At 45.9% G+C, this 13,810-nt stretch overlaps 1 protein-coding gene and 1 long non-coding RNA gene across 3 annotated transcripts in view; one reads left to right on the top strand and one right to left on the bottom strand.

Moving 5' to 3' along the window:
* The window catches only part of LOC110124536 (uncharacterized), a 25,821-nt gene extending 14,436 nt beyond the window's left edge, over window positions 1-11,385 (top strand). The window contains exon 3 of the long non-coding RNA XR_011484123.1: window positions 9,383-11,385. This is a non-coding gene — a long non-coding RNA (uncharacterized lncRNA). The remainder of the gene's footprint in view (window positions 1-9,382) is intronic.
* The window catches only part of CD83 (CD83 molecule), a 17,969-nt gene extending 4,159 nt beyond the window's left edge, over window positions 1-13,810 (bottom strand). The window contains exons 1-3 of one of the 2 annotated variants that reach the window (XM_070457077.1): window positions 13,635-13,810; window positions 13,427-13,542; window positions 635-845 (exon numbers count right to left, since the gene is read on the bottom strand). In XM_070457077.1, the coding sequence (XP_070313178.1) occupies window positions 635-845; window positions 13,427-13,542; window positions 13,635-13,671 (364 nt within the window). In that variant the 5' untranslated portion in view covers window positions 13,672-13,810. The remainder of the gene's footprint in view (window positions 1-634; window positions 846-13,426; window positions 13,543-13,634) is intronic. The other variant, XM_070457076.1, reaches the window with a different exon arrangement.

The raw sequence follows: 13,810 nt of genomic DNA, 5'->3' as shown, positions 1-13,810 counted from the left end.
TTAAGCTATATCAAGAAAAGTTATGGAAAAAAGTCCAAGGAGATAATCCCTGTCTTGACACTCGAGTCCTGGTCTTACTGCACAGAGTAAAAATGTGACTTCTACTTGGGAAGCCTCTTTTCTTGCTGGACTCTCTTTCTTTGGTCTGAGTTGAGGTATTGGGACATTCAGTCGCTGTTAAGTGGGAAAGAAATTCTGTTTTCATGTTGAAAAAGGTGGAAACATGTAGCAGCTCTCTTAAGCCAGATTAGAGAGCCCCCAGTGAGCAGAATATTGCACAGCTATCTGATCAATTCAAGACTACCCAGTTTCTCTGTCTTCCAAAAACTAGACTTGGAAACTTCCTATTGGCTCCAAAGGACTCCTATATGGATAAACAACAGCTAGATATTAGTTGCTTGACTCCATTTGGCATCTATCCCAATTAAACTGGGGTAGATTCCTTAAAAAAAAAAAAAGGAAAAGCAAAAAGAAGGCAGAGAGAGTTATGCTACCCCTGCAGCAGAATTTAGCTTTCAGACGCAGATGTGATCCACAGCTTCTGAATTAAAGTCAGATTGAGCGGATCGAGGTCAGGACTTACACAGTGTCCTGCACGCTGTAGGAAAAAAACAGGTGCTGCAGACCACCTCACCTGTCACTTTGAGGGTCACGGTGCCACTCAGGTTTCTCTGCCCTTCCGGACCCACCAGAGTGCACCTGTAGGTCCCCGAGTTGCAGCTCGTAGTGTTTTGGATCCTCAGGGAGTAGAGCCTTTCCCTGGGGGCCTCTGAAGAGTTCCTCTGCTGAGGGGACTGCAGGTCTTCCTGGGTCACCTCCACCCTCTCTGCTCCCCCGTCTGTGAGCTGTGAAGAAAGAATCACATACAGACTCAGGGACCAAGAGCATCTAGACTTGTGGTTGCCAAGGGGGACGGGGTAGGGAGGGGTGGACTGGGCGCTTGGAATTAGCAGATGCAAACTATTACCCAGAGAATGAATAAACCTCAAGGTCCTACTGTATCGCACCGGGAATTATCTTCAATATCCTGTGACAAACCATCTTGGAAAAGAATATGGAAAAGAATGTATACATGTCTAACTGACTCACTTTGCTCTATAGCAGAAATGAACACAACACTGCAAATCAACTAAACGTCAATAAAATAAATTTAAAAAGCAAGAGTCAGATTTGCATCATGCCCTACTGTCAGAACCCACAAGCCCTTGGGTCTCCGAGATGTCAAGATTCTGCCTCTTGCTTTCATAAAATCTACCCTCAGCTGGCTGTTTTAAAAAAAGATACTGTGAGTATGTGTGATGTTTGCAGGGGGGAGGAGAGAATCTAAGAGGATTCTTTAAGGTGCCATCTCTTTTTGGAATAAGATCAGGACTGCATTTTATGATTCTCTGTATCCCAACTTCCACTCTACATGAAGAAGACAATGTTCCTGTTGACAGTAGCCTTGCATCATTGATGATTACGTGATGAAGTGCATGAATCACGCTGAATCACATTCTCTTGCTGGCTGTTGTCTACTCAATGTTCCCTTGTTTTCTTCACATACCAACTCATCCAGTGACTGATTCTTATTTTTGCAGCTCAGGGTTTTATTTAGAAAACGTTCCTAAATCTGTTAAGGTCATTGCTGGACAACTTGACCAAAAAAACATAGAGATGCAGATAAGCAAAGCCTCCCATGAAGAGTCATCCTGTCCTTCAGAAATGGCACACATGTGGGCTCATCCATGACCCTGCAGGATGTGCCACACTCAGCCCTCTGCTACGGCAGGAAGACAGCTGACAGCAGCGCCACGTGGAGATTTTCTATGTCAGGCTACTTGGCAGTTGTACCAAGATACACGTGGAAGGGCGGGTGTGCCCGCTAAGTCACTTCAGTCGTGTCCGACTCTGCAACCCTATGGACTGTAGCCCGCCAGGCTCCTCTGTCCATGGGATTCTCCAGGCAGGAACACTGGAGTGGGCTGCCATGCCCTCCTCCAGGGGGTCTTCCCAACCCAGGGATCGAATCCAGTGTCTCCTCGGCTCCCGCACCGCAGGCAGATTCTTCACTGCTGAGCATCAGGGAAGTCCCCACGGAACGGCAGTTATGCCTTAAATCACTGAAGCCAGGATGGATCAGCCCGACAGGAGTAGATGCCAAGTTTACCCACGCTAACCTGGCTGGTTTTCTTTCCCCGAACAATCTTTGTGCTGAAACTGGTGGAGTCTTTCCATCATCTCCTAGTCCCACGATTAAGTACACATCATGTTCACCATCAATTCTCTTTCTCCCCAGGTATATTTTTAACTGGCCTAGTTAACTTGCTCGTTGGTCCTCCACTGAAATGTTTTAAAGCTTCTAAACCTGATTTACAGAAACAGGAAAGCCAATCACTGTTCTCAGGGCTCCAGGGCAGCCCCAAGCCTTTGCTGAGTGGCTGGGGACCAGCAGGAGGCCTGGGGTCTGGTGGCATTCCTTCCTGGTCCCTGGCGTGGTGCCCACACCAAAGGGCCCCTTAGGAAAAGACACCACTGCCCTCTCTGGCTGCACCTGCCGCTGTTTCATCTCCTGCAGGGAGCATCTCCTGCAGGGAGCATCCCACAACTCCTCTCCTAGTTTCAGTAGGCATCCGCACAGGGAAATAAATAACCAAGGAATGCGGGAAACAGAGGCAGAGGCAGCTCAAGACAGGAGACATACACGCGTGTGCGCACACACACCCTCCTCAGTTTCTGCTTCAGGCATTAGGTCGGGGGATGCACCGTGAGGTCCATGGGAAGCTCGGGTTCCCGCCTCCGCGGCCCCAGCTCCAGTGAGCACGCCTGTGGAGTGGCCTGCAGAGACATCTGGTGGTAGATTTATCGCTCCTGCAAGAATCCCCACTTCATTCACTCCCAGCACCAGGCTGAAACTAACAGCTTCTCTCAGGCTGAGTCTCTGAACATCAATCCCAATTCTTGAAAGTTCTGCTTGTGTTGAAAAGTTCCTTGCTAAATAATCAAGGATCTACAGACTGGGGCATTTAGGTGTTCAAAAATAAAGCAAGAAAACAAAAGAAGGAGTTGTGGTCAAGGAACTGTAGGCGTCCGACTGATTCTAGAACACGTCTAAGTTAGCCCAGTTCTCCTCTTTTCAGGCATGATGAAAGCAGTAAGTGCAGCCTTATCACATACCTGCACTTCTCCCCTCACCCACTGCTTGACAAAGGGCTCCCTTGGACCACAGCTTTTGGTGCGTCAGCTGCCCAGGACCATCCAGGGTCAATTGCTTCCAAGACTACCCCCCTACCCAACCCCAGCCTCAAAGGCCAGTTTGAACTAATTAACTCAGCTTAATCTCTGCAGTCCCCATGATACTGTCTCATCCTGCTTTGCTTTTCTGAATTAACCTCCAAATGGGTTCAACTCAGATTTCTTTCTAACAGCACAAGAAGTGAACATGTTAGTCGCTCAGTCATGTCTGACTCTTTGCGACACCATGAACTGTAGCCCACCAGGCTCCTCTGTCCGTGGGATTCTCCAGGCTAGAATACTAGAGCAGGTTGCTATTCTCTTCTCCAGGGGACCTTCCTGACCCAGGGATCAAACCCCAGTCTCCTGTACTGGCAGTGGAGTCTTTATAATCTGAGCCACCAGGAGAGCCCCTCTTTCTAACCAACATCACTGGAACTCAGTTTTGCTAGAAATCCCTGCATTCGAAAAGACGTGAGCTTGGCTGCAACAGTCATTTTGAGATTATCTACCTCTGGTTTTCTCCACCGGGGGGATCTTCTCTCCTATCCAGTGACCCCTCCCTCAACTCAGAAAGGCCCGTCTGAAAGTCAAGATCAAAACTGAGAGCCCCTCTGAAAGCTAGTAGAAATATAAACTATTGTGCTTTATTTACATGAAGATGGGCCCCTTATCACGATGGCTGCTGGGAACTGCTGAATCAAGTATGCGGTGGGGATCAGAACTGACCGGCAGTGGCTTGCTGTCTACTTGCAGAAGAAAATTCATTTAAAGAAGTCAGCAGTAACAACACAACAGTAGTTTAAGTGATGGTCGGATTTCTACAGGTGTCTGGCAAAACCTCCAGAGAGGTTATTTTCAAATAGCAAAGCAAAGGCAGGGTGAGATCATGAATGAAAGTAAGAAGGAGAGGAAAGTCAAAGAATCCCAAGGCGGCCTTCAGAATTCTGATTGACTGAACCGCGGCAGCCCTCAGTGAGATCAGGCAAAAATATCTTAACTTTCACAGGGTCATCTTTCAATGACCCCTCCCTGGGTCTTCTTGAAAGACCCGGAGAACTGAGAGGAGTACTGGCTGATAACCTGAGTCCTCTCGCCAAAGTAATGAACAGTTCTCTGTGCCTGATAACTCACTGTAACAAAAGGACGCTTCTGTAAATTCACGCAGTGCACCTGGAAATTGTTCAGAGCCCTCCCTTAGCTCAAGCTGTAGGTATGTACATTGTCTGTCCTACTGGCCCTGCCTTTTGCCTACAGCTGCAAAAATTTAGTTGTAGTTTTCACATTGATGTCACATGCTTATGATGGGAGTGAGATGCTAGCAGTACCAAGAGACCGTATGCAAAAAAGACTTTATGCAAAAGATCAAATCCTCGTCTTCAGCGCAATGGCCAAGCAGCCATCACACTGCAGTATAGGGTGAGTTGGCCGTGGCTGCAGCAGCACCGTTCAAGAATCAGAGGAATTTCAGGGGGAGGAACATGGAATTACAGCAAATGGGCCATCCTCAACTTCGCCTGGTTTTATGAGTTCTTATAAACATCTGAGCTGGCTCAAAATCAACCACTGGCAAGGACGACTCCCAGCATTCCAAATCTAAAAGTGTTTCATTGCCTCTCTGCAGAAGCATTTTAGGAAATAATAATTTATAACAAAAGGAACCCTCGGATTCATTCACAGCCAAGTGTAATTGATGGGGACTATTTAGTGCACACTCTGTGAGGCTAATATTGCAGAGGGCTGGTCCACAGCACGAAGCGGGCAAATTAATTCCTCAAAACATTCACCTCAATTATGTTTTTAAAATCCACATTTCGTGCATTAACTCTTATGCTGACAAATTCTTTCCAATTGAAACAGAAAGGGGTGAAATATAAGACATCTCCTTTTCAGAAGGCCTATAGACCTTTGAGTAGTCTCAAGGCCTCCAATTTGACTAAATAATTTAAATACCATATTCATTCTCTAAGATGGAGACCTAAGCCTTAAATTAAAAAACTCTCTTTAATTTGCTGAATACTAAATCAAGCAAATACAAGTACTAATTCTAAAGGCATGTGAATTAAGTTTTTTTTTAACTGGTGGATAAATTTGAACTAGAGAGAAACAAATCAAGTAAATACCTAAATATGGCTGCAATAGAACCAATATTTCAGTCAAAATCCTTACTGTGAGAAGTTTTTTAGAAGTTTACATAATTTTATCCAAATATATGCTAACTTCATAGATTATCATAGATTACCTAGATTATCTAGATTACCATATACCATATTTGTTTCATTCCTACAGCAAAGAATTTTGATTTGACAGCCCTGAAATCTGAATTTATCACATACGACATGTGTTTGGAATGTGATAGGAAAGTAAAAGGAAGAGATTTTTTGAGGGGAAAAAATGTGTGCACACATATATGCATATAAATATTTAATCCAACAATTTAATTAAACATATTTAAAGGAATGGACATTAAGTACTTAAGGTGGTATTAAATTAATCTGATATATTCCAATCACATTGAACAGCTTTTTTTTTTTATTGCATTTCCCATGCACTAACATTCATGTACCTTGGTTTCTAACTCAATTAAAGTGCCAATATAATCCCCATTCATCATAAAAACAGCTCTTTATAACGTGCAAAATAGTTTGGCTCAGAGGTTGATGTCATAATGAGGGTAGAATGTATGAGCATTAACATCGTTTTTTCTAAGTGTAGTTTTATTGGAAAAATGATTTTCCACTTTGAAATTTACTGGGTCTAACAGACAGACTTGGATTTATGGCTGTAACTGAGCCATGAGTATGGCAGAGGCGATGTAATGAAGAGCTTTGGACTTGGGCAGATGTGGAAACAAATCCCACAGCTAGCTCTGCTCTCGGCGAAAGGGACTGAAGAGCCCTCAGGCTTCGTTTGCTCCCCTGAGATGGGGGAAGGGTAATTAACATCTCCCAAAGTTGGTGTGAAGATACCTATGATGATGTTGGTGGATCATGGAGCATAATGTCAGTCACACCTAAAAATGTTACCACTGTCTTTTTTTTTCACAGCTAAGGTTTCCTTCAGCATTCTAAATACTTCCCTGCACTTAGGAAATATTCACAAAGACATTATTTACTGAATGAATGAGTGAATTTTAAAAACAATGCGTAAGTCGATCCAGAATCAGAGGGCCTGAGGTCAAGCCCTGGCTGCTTCATCAGATAACTGGGTCATTGCTGGGAAGTCCCTACACCTCGGACTCCGATTTCCTCACCTGTAACTACCTACTTCCCTCTTGGTTATTTTAAGGATCAAATGAGAAAACATACAATAGTGCTTTATAAGTGGTAATGTTGGACATAGGAATTGGTGTTATATCTGACAGCTTTCTATCTCTACCCACCCATTCAGTCATTTCTTCCTGCTGATCCTTCCCGTCTCCTCTCTGGCAAAGCTGTTCTAGAAGTCTCAATCTCTGCTCTAGAGAGAAATTATTTTTCTATTCACAAGGTCTCCAAAGTAGTCAGAATATTCTGAATTTTCTAAGGCATCATCGTAATTGGCAAAGCCCCTCTGGAACTAGGATTTGAAGAGGTTAGGCTACTCACTGCTTATGTGAATCATCCTTCTCCCAAGAGCTTCTTATGGATCTTGCTGGACCCTGGAGGGGTATTCCTGAATTCCTGAATCCTCTGAATTCATGTTCTTCAAGGGTACTACCTCTCATTCTAGAAAAGGCACACTTGACCCAAGCCTGACCTCTGTGACCAGAAAGACTGGTTCTGATGAGTCCATGACCCAATCAAAGCCACTAGAGCATAATCAGACATTTGTTGAGATGGAAGAGGCGCAATATTTTCCTTGGCACTTGACCTTGGGAGGACAGACAGGTCTGCACTTATCAGCTACTATCTCACTGCCTCGTGGAGGCTGACAAGAAAACCAACACAAAGGAAGGGCAAGTTGAGAGACAGAAAGTTACCAAGTCCTGTGGACAGCCACGAACCTCCACATCTAGCCTTACTCCAAACTGGGTGGCTTAAAACGACAGAGCTGTGTTCTCTCGTGGTTCTGGAGGCCGTTAAGCCCAACATCAAGGTGCTGGCGGGGCCACGCGCTCTCTGAAGGCGAGAATCTGTCTCATGCCTCACACAGCTTCTGGTGTCGCTGGAAACTGGCATTCCTTGATCTGTAGACACATCAATCCCATCTCTGCCCCCACCTTCACATGGGTTTCTCCCTGTGTGTCTGTCTCTGCCTCGGTTTTCCTTTAATGACATCAGTCACTGGATGCAGGGTCCACCCTGATCAAGCATGACTTCATTTTAACTTGGTTACATCTGCAAAGACCTCATTTCCAAATAAGGTTCCACTCACAAACACCAGGGATTAGGACTGACACATATCATTTTGTGGGACATTAACCCACAACATCAACCATAACTGAAGTATGAACTGTATTTTCATTTTAAAAAAATTGTTTGTTTCAACTATAGAAGCCGATATATTCCCTTTTGTTGAAGCCAGTTTTGACTGGATTACAAGCCTTCACAACAGAAAGACTGCTAATTGATAGGTGCACCTTGTCTTACTCCAAAAATAAACGTGGCACATAAAGGGGTACCTTCACACGGCTCCAACCTCAGGGTCAGTCCTGCTTTGTCACTTGGGCTCACATGCCTCCCATTCCTCAGGGAAAGAGACACCAGGGTCTGATTGGACTCAGAACTTCTGTTCTCCAGAACTGACCCAGTGAGCCTGGCCATAGGTGAATATGAATTCTCCACGGCAAGAAGCATCTGTCTTTTCCCTTTGGTTTTCCCCATCTGGACCTGGACAACTACCCGTTCTTCTGGGATCTGTCTTCTCTTGGACAATTGAGACAAGAACATGTGGTAGACTAACTGGCATTCCACAAAAATATCAAGTGATATTCACAAGCCTTGGGCTCTTACATCTATACCAGAACTACATGACACAGAGAAATTTTACCCAGGAAGACCTCAGCACAAAAACAAAAGTCAAAAATGTCCTTCAGGGTGGAAAGAGTCTTAGGGAAGTACTTTAGCTCAGCTCTGTTTTGAGCTAAGGACTGTTGGTAGAAATTTTGGGGTTATCCCAAGAGTTTCCAGAAAGGGCTTATGGAGAACAGTTGTATTAATAGACGGAGGAAGCCCCTTTTTAAGGTAATGAATCTCTTTTTAGTCCTGCCCGACATAAAACCTTCCCTTATGTCACCGAGACCTTCTCCTAACTTCCTCTTCTTTGTGAAGTGACATAACCATATACAGAACTAAGATCATCAGTCCTCATGTGATTCGGGTTCCCCCTTTTATTTATGGAAAACAAGTGTTTGCAGTTTTTAGTATTTCACTCTCAGCTGCCTTTTCCCTCCCACCCCTCTTCCAAGCTGAAAGATTTTTAGCAATGTATCTCATCATGGTCCAAAAATCTCAGTGCTCCATCATTTTCATCTGGCTGGGATTTCTTCCACAGCCTGGCTCACTGGTCCCTAGAATCATAAGGACAATAGGACTGGTGACCAAGAGAGAAAGGGGAGGTGAACCCCAGGCAAGCATTGCCAGCTCACGGAGTTAACCCAACGGCAGTTTTACCGTAGCCCAAGACTGAAGCTTGCCTCTGACATTTCATTTTCTAGGATGAATTATATTCTACCTCTCACCATAAGAAATACGATTTTCTTCTGACATATTTTCCATTATGTTGTCCTCTTTGCCTAAAAACTGTCAAAGGCTCCCTGATGCCAAATGGACCAAATTCTAGCCCACATGATTCAGCATTCAGGGGGCTTCACCCTCTGTTCCCAGCCTGCTTGCTGGCTCTAGCTCCCTGTCCTCTGCGATATAATCCCCCCTTCCAGATTAGTAGTTACCCATCAGCTCCCCAAAAACACCTGTGCCTTCTAGGGTCCACGCCTCTGTCCTCTGGCAAATGTTCTGGATTGGTCTTAGGACAGCCACTGCCAGGGCCAGGACTTGGCACACATTTGGGACATAGAAATATTAACTAAATGATGAAAATGTAAATATGACAGGCATCTGAAAACTAACTTTATGCCTTTCATAGTCTGACCTAATGGTTATTCAATCAGGTCAAGTAATACTGGGCCCAATGGGGATGATACAACTCTTCTTTGACGCTCACACAGGGCTTGTGTTTTACATTTCAGTGTTTTGGCGCTTCTATATTTAATATGGAAATGTTTCCTCCTTCTCCTAAAACATCTGATATCTTAAAGCAGACAGCATTCTAGAATCAGGTGAGTGCGGTGAGCGGCTTGCATTGTCTCCTCGTGGGGCTGTCAGAGTTGGTAGCTGTGCCGCTGCCATCTGCCCGGGCCATTCATCAAGCCTAGACCCTCCGAGGGCTCCTCCTTAGCGCCTCCTTGCTTGGTGGCTCACTACCACACAAGATGCTACAGAGGCAGAAATAGGAGACTGCCGATGCCCATGGCGGACAGCTCTTAACAAACACATCAAGGACAAGCAAGAGCCGTGGAACGACTATCCTAGAACTTTCCAAGTGGAAACACACAAGCCATCAACCTGCTCTCCCTTACTATCCTGACCTGCCACAGCTGCAGCTCTTCTAAATATGATAAAAGTCAAGTCTGCTCTAGTCTCTGAAATCACCGTCTCACTTCCCCTTTATCCCTTCCCTTGGAAATCATCTAAAAAGGGCACTTGTCTTGTGACGCAGGTCTGTCCTCTCCTCCGCAGTGTCACTCAGAGATGAAACCTAGATCCTCTTTCGATATGCATCAACACAGGCTGTGGGGGCTCCCAGAACAATACGAGATGGAGATATGTTTCCCTCGTGAGTAACCACTCATCATTAGCAGTGGCCAGCCTCACCCACGCCCAGACGCTCTGTGCACCCAATGCCATCCTGCCTCGCCAGACCTACTGTAGCCTCACGAAAGAGAGCACGGACCAGGCCGCCCCACGAGAAGCACAGACTGGCCCCTGAACGGATGGTCTTCCTCCAGGCAGACATGGAATTGTGCAATGATCTTCTTATGCTAGAATCTAATCAGAGGTCACGGCCGTTGGTAGAAGAGGGCTGGACCAAAGCCTATGTGCATTATAACATCTCAAAACATCTCCAACAACCACAATCTATTCACGATCTTAACTGCTAAACTGGATGCATATACTGCATTTTCTTTTTCTTCTCAATCATTCACTCTGCTCTAAAGGGTACAATACAGGAAGGGATGAGAGGAGGTCCCATTCTTGGATCCCAGTTGGGAAGAGAAAGAAGAGTTGGGCTAACTGGAATGGGGCTACCAGCGCCCACTCTTAGCTCCACCTTTGACCCCACGCCCCGTGCAAATCTAGATTATATTCCTCAACCCCAACCCCCTGTCTTTGTATCTTGGAGATACAGAGAATAAGATGGACATTGTTCCTTCCCAACTCACCCTAATGTTGCAAACACTAACTAGATGCCGTCTGCTTTGAGTCTTCTGGTAAAAGGCACATGAAAAGAAACACATAGTTTACATGGGTTCTTTTGTTCACTGCAAGTAATCAGCACCAACTGGACAGCGGCAGAATGCTCCACGGTGCCAGGGAACGGAGTGGTAAATGGATTTTTTAATCGTGAGTCATTATAACTGTAATTGTGGTACGCAGAAAACCTGCAAGAATGTGATTCAATCTGGCGGACAGAGAAAACCCACACTGCAAAAGACTCTCTGCTTACTTGTCCGGCACACTGCCCACAACTGTGCAAAGTGGTTTTACCAACTACCCTACTGATGATGCAGTGAGGTTGGCTGTGGTCACCAGGCTTAAATTCCCTACTTTATAACTACCTCTAAAGCTTCACGGAAACATTTTACAAGAAAGTTGTGGGTGAAAATGACAAGATAATCTTCTGTAAAACAAAGAATTTCAGTATTTCACCACTGGCTTTATTTCCAGAACATTACCATTTTTGTTGTACAAGCACAATTGATGCAAAAAAGTATAATTACTGGGTTGGGAAAAAAAATCTACAGAATATGCTGAGATCTATTAAAAAAGAGCTTGAAAAACAAAGCGTATCACTTTCAAGGTATCTGATTAGTTTACTGAAATAGCACAGCTCTCCTATCCACCACGACTCCATCACACTTTCTTTCTTGAACAAATAAATTGGGCATGATTTTTCAATGACTCTATTCCATGGACCAACAGAAAAAATAGAATGCCAAGAGACTGTTGTCTTTTTTCTTAGCAGAGCTTTGAGAGCCCTTCAAGGTAAAGTTTGTAAGAACTATGTTCAACAAACAAGCACATACATTATAGGGTTACATCACCAGCTGACATCCAAGGAAAAGCCAGAGGTTAATCGCTCTGGTTTACTACATCATTCCAAATGACCCTGTGCAAGATTTAACTTGACAACTGTTTGAACTTTACAGTCTGAAATTTCATCTACTTGTTTCATGAGTACTTTGCAACTACTCCCCTGGGGATATTAATATTGTTTTCCCTTTTTAATTAGTCTGGAAAGGATCACGGTTTCATGTTTTCCCCTCCTTTTAGATAACCAAGTCCCTGCCTGGCTAGCCCAAAGACACTTTCATTTTCTTTAAGGAATTAAGATAGAAAACAGAAATAACAAGACAGACCTCTAAGAACTTAGGCTGTGGAGCCAGACTGCTGGATCCAAACCCCAACTCTAGCCAGCTGTGTAACAGTGAGTAGGTTACTTCAGCCCTAAGGCTGTTTCCTTATCAGTGATAGGATTTATCTCAAGTCCACTGGAACTGCTGATGCAGGAAGACATTTACCTCAGAGTGTGGCAGGTGGTGACTACCCAAATAATACTGGTTTTCCAATATTTCTGTTTAAATATTACCGTTTTTACAAGGGAATAATTTTGGAATTGCTGTCTTCTCTGATCCCACAGTGACTAAGGTGGAAATGAAGCAGGAATAAGAACAAACCTATTTGCATACAGAACACAGGGCCCCCGGGCCTCAGCACCATTTCCACTGTGCATAATCACAAAAGGTTGGCCTGAATTCACTGAGCACCTTTGAAACGATCGGGGCAAACACTGGGTGCCCTGCAGGAGACACAGAAGCTGTGGCACTGTCCCTAGGGAACTGACAATCTGGTTAGGAGAGGACACACACACACACACACACACACACACACACACAAAGAGATAATGGCCCTAGGCTGCCTTATTAAATGGCTAGATACTTGTGTAGGTTCTTACAGCATCTTTTATGGTGGACAGAAGAAAACCCAGCGTTTGGTGGAAAACTACAAAGGCACAGAGATTGCCGGCAAGGTAGGATGACCAATCAGTGAGCTAACCAATGCAAGGCTGGGATATCATAGTCACTGGGCTTCAACCCAAGGTGCCACTGTGGCAGTAACCTCATTAAAGGTGCTGAGCAAAAAAATATAAATAAACCAGTGACAGCAAACAGTTGGGTTGCTTGGGTTTGCAAGGCCACCACAACCACAATCTTAGAAGCTGAAAAGGTTAGAGTTGAGAGGAAACCTTAAAAAAGCGTCAATCTGACTCACTCCTCTCGTGGTAGGGTAGGTGATACTGAGCTTACACACGAGGACCCTCCAATGCACCATCACAGAAGCCCTCCTTGCTGGAACTTTCAGAATGCTCAGAGGGAGAAGGAGAAAGGGATGGGGGAGGAGGCCAAGGGTTTCCCAGAAAGGGGATGACTGGCAGATAGCTACCATCCAATAAAAGAGCCTACATTGGCTTCTATCCGGTCATCCTTCCCCTCAAATTGCCGCCTCCCTTCTCCCCAAATGTATGAGCACCGCAGTCACCAAACAGCAGAAATAATAAATCCAGAGACATGCCTCACGGCCAGTGTCAAATCTTCACCAGCTGCCTTCTCCCTGGCCTGCTGACCACAACCACAGGTGGCCCCTAGAATTAATCCAAATAAGAGATTCTCTGCTCTCCAAAACGTCTTATCTGGATCATTCATCTCAGGCTACCTTTAGAGGCAAGAAGATCTGAGGTTCCCAGGGGAACCACATCTATGTCAGCCTGTACCTGGATGCGGATGAGCTTAAAGTCTCGATGGGAGAGGCGTGTGCGAAGACCCGGTACCGAGTGCGGTTACGGGCGATGCCCCCGACCCCCCAGCCACAGAGGGGCACCGGCCCGAGGGAGGTGGTTCCCTCTCCTGCAATTAAACCACCAAACCCTAACCCGCCAGCCTGGCCGCACTTACCTTGGCCCAGGAGACCGCGTAGGGGACCTGAGGGTCCCAGGGGGCAGTGCAGGGCAAGTCCACATCCTCCGAACAGGCCACCTTCACCTCCCGCGCCGCGGGTGCCAGGCTGCATGCTGCAAGAGGGAGAGAGAGCTGTGTGAGCAAGCGAGAAAAGGGGGTGTTGCGGGGAGGCGGGCGGGGGGCGCCGGGCGTCCGCAGGCCCTACCGCAGCTCAGGAGCAGGAGCTGGAGCCCGCGTGACATCGCTGAGGACTGCCGGCCTGGGGCCCTGGCGCCGGCTCTTATACCCGCGCTCACCAGGGACTTCCCCGGGCGCCGGTCCCGGGGGATCCCCGCGGGCGCCGGAAGCGGCGGTGCACCTCCCCCGCCCCCGCGGCGGCCA

The sequence above is a fragment of the Odocoileus virginianus genome, chromosome 27 (genome assembly GCF_023699985.2).
Source record: "Odocoileus virginianus isolate 20LAN1187 ecotype Illinois chromosome 27, Ovbor_1.2, whole genome shotgun sequence".
In the NCBI taxonomy this organism is placed as follows: Eukaryota; Metazoa; Chordata; class Mammalia; order Artiodactyla; family Cervidae; genus Odocoileus; species Odocoileus virginianus.
This window is presented reverse-complemented; position numbering and strand designations above follow the sequence as displayed.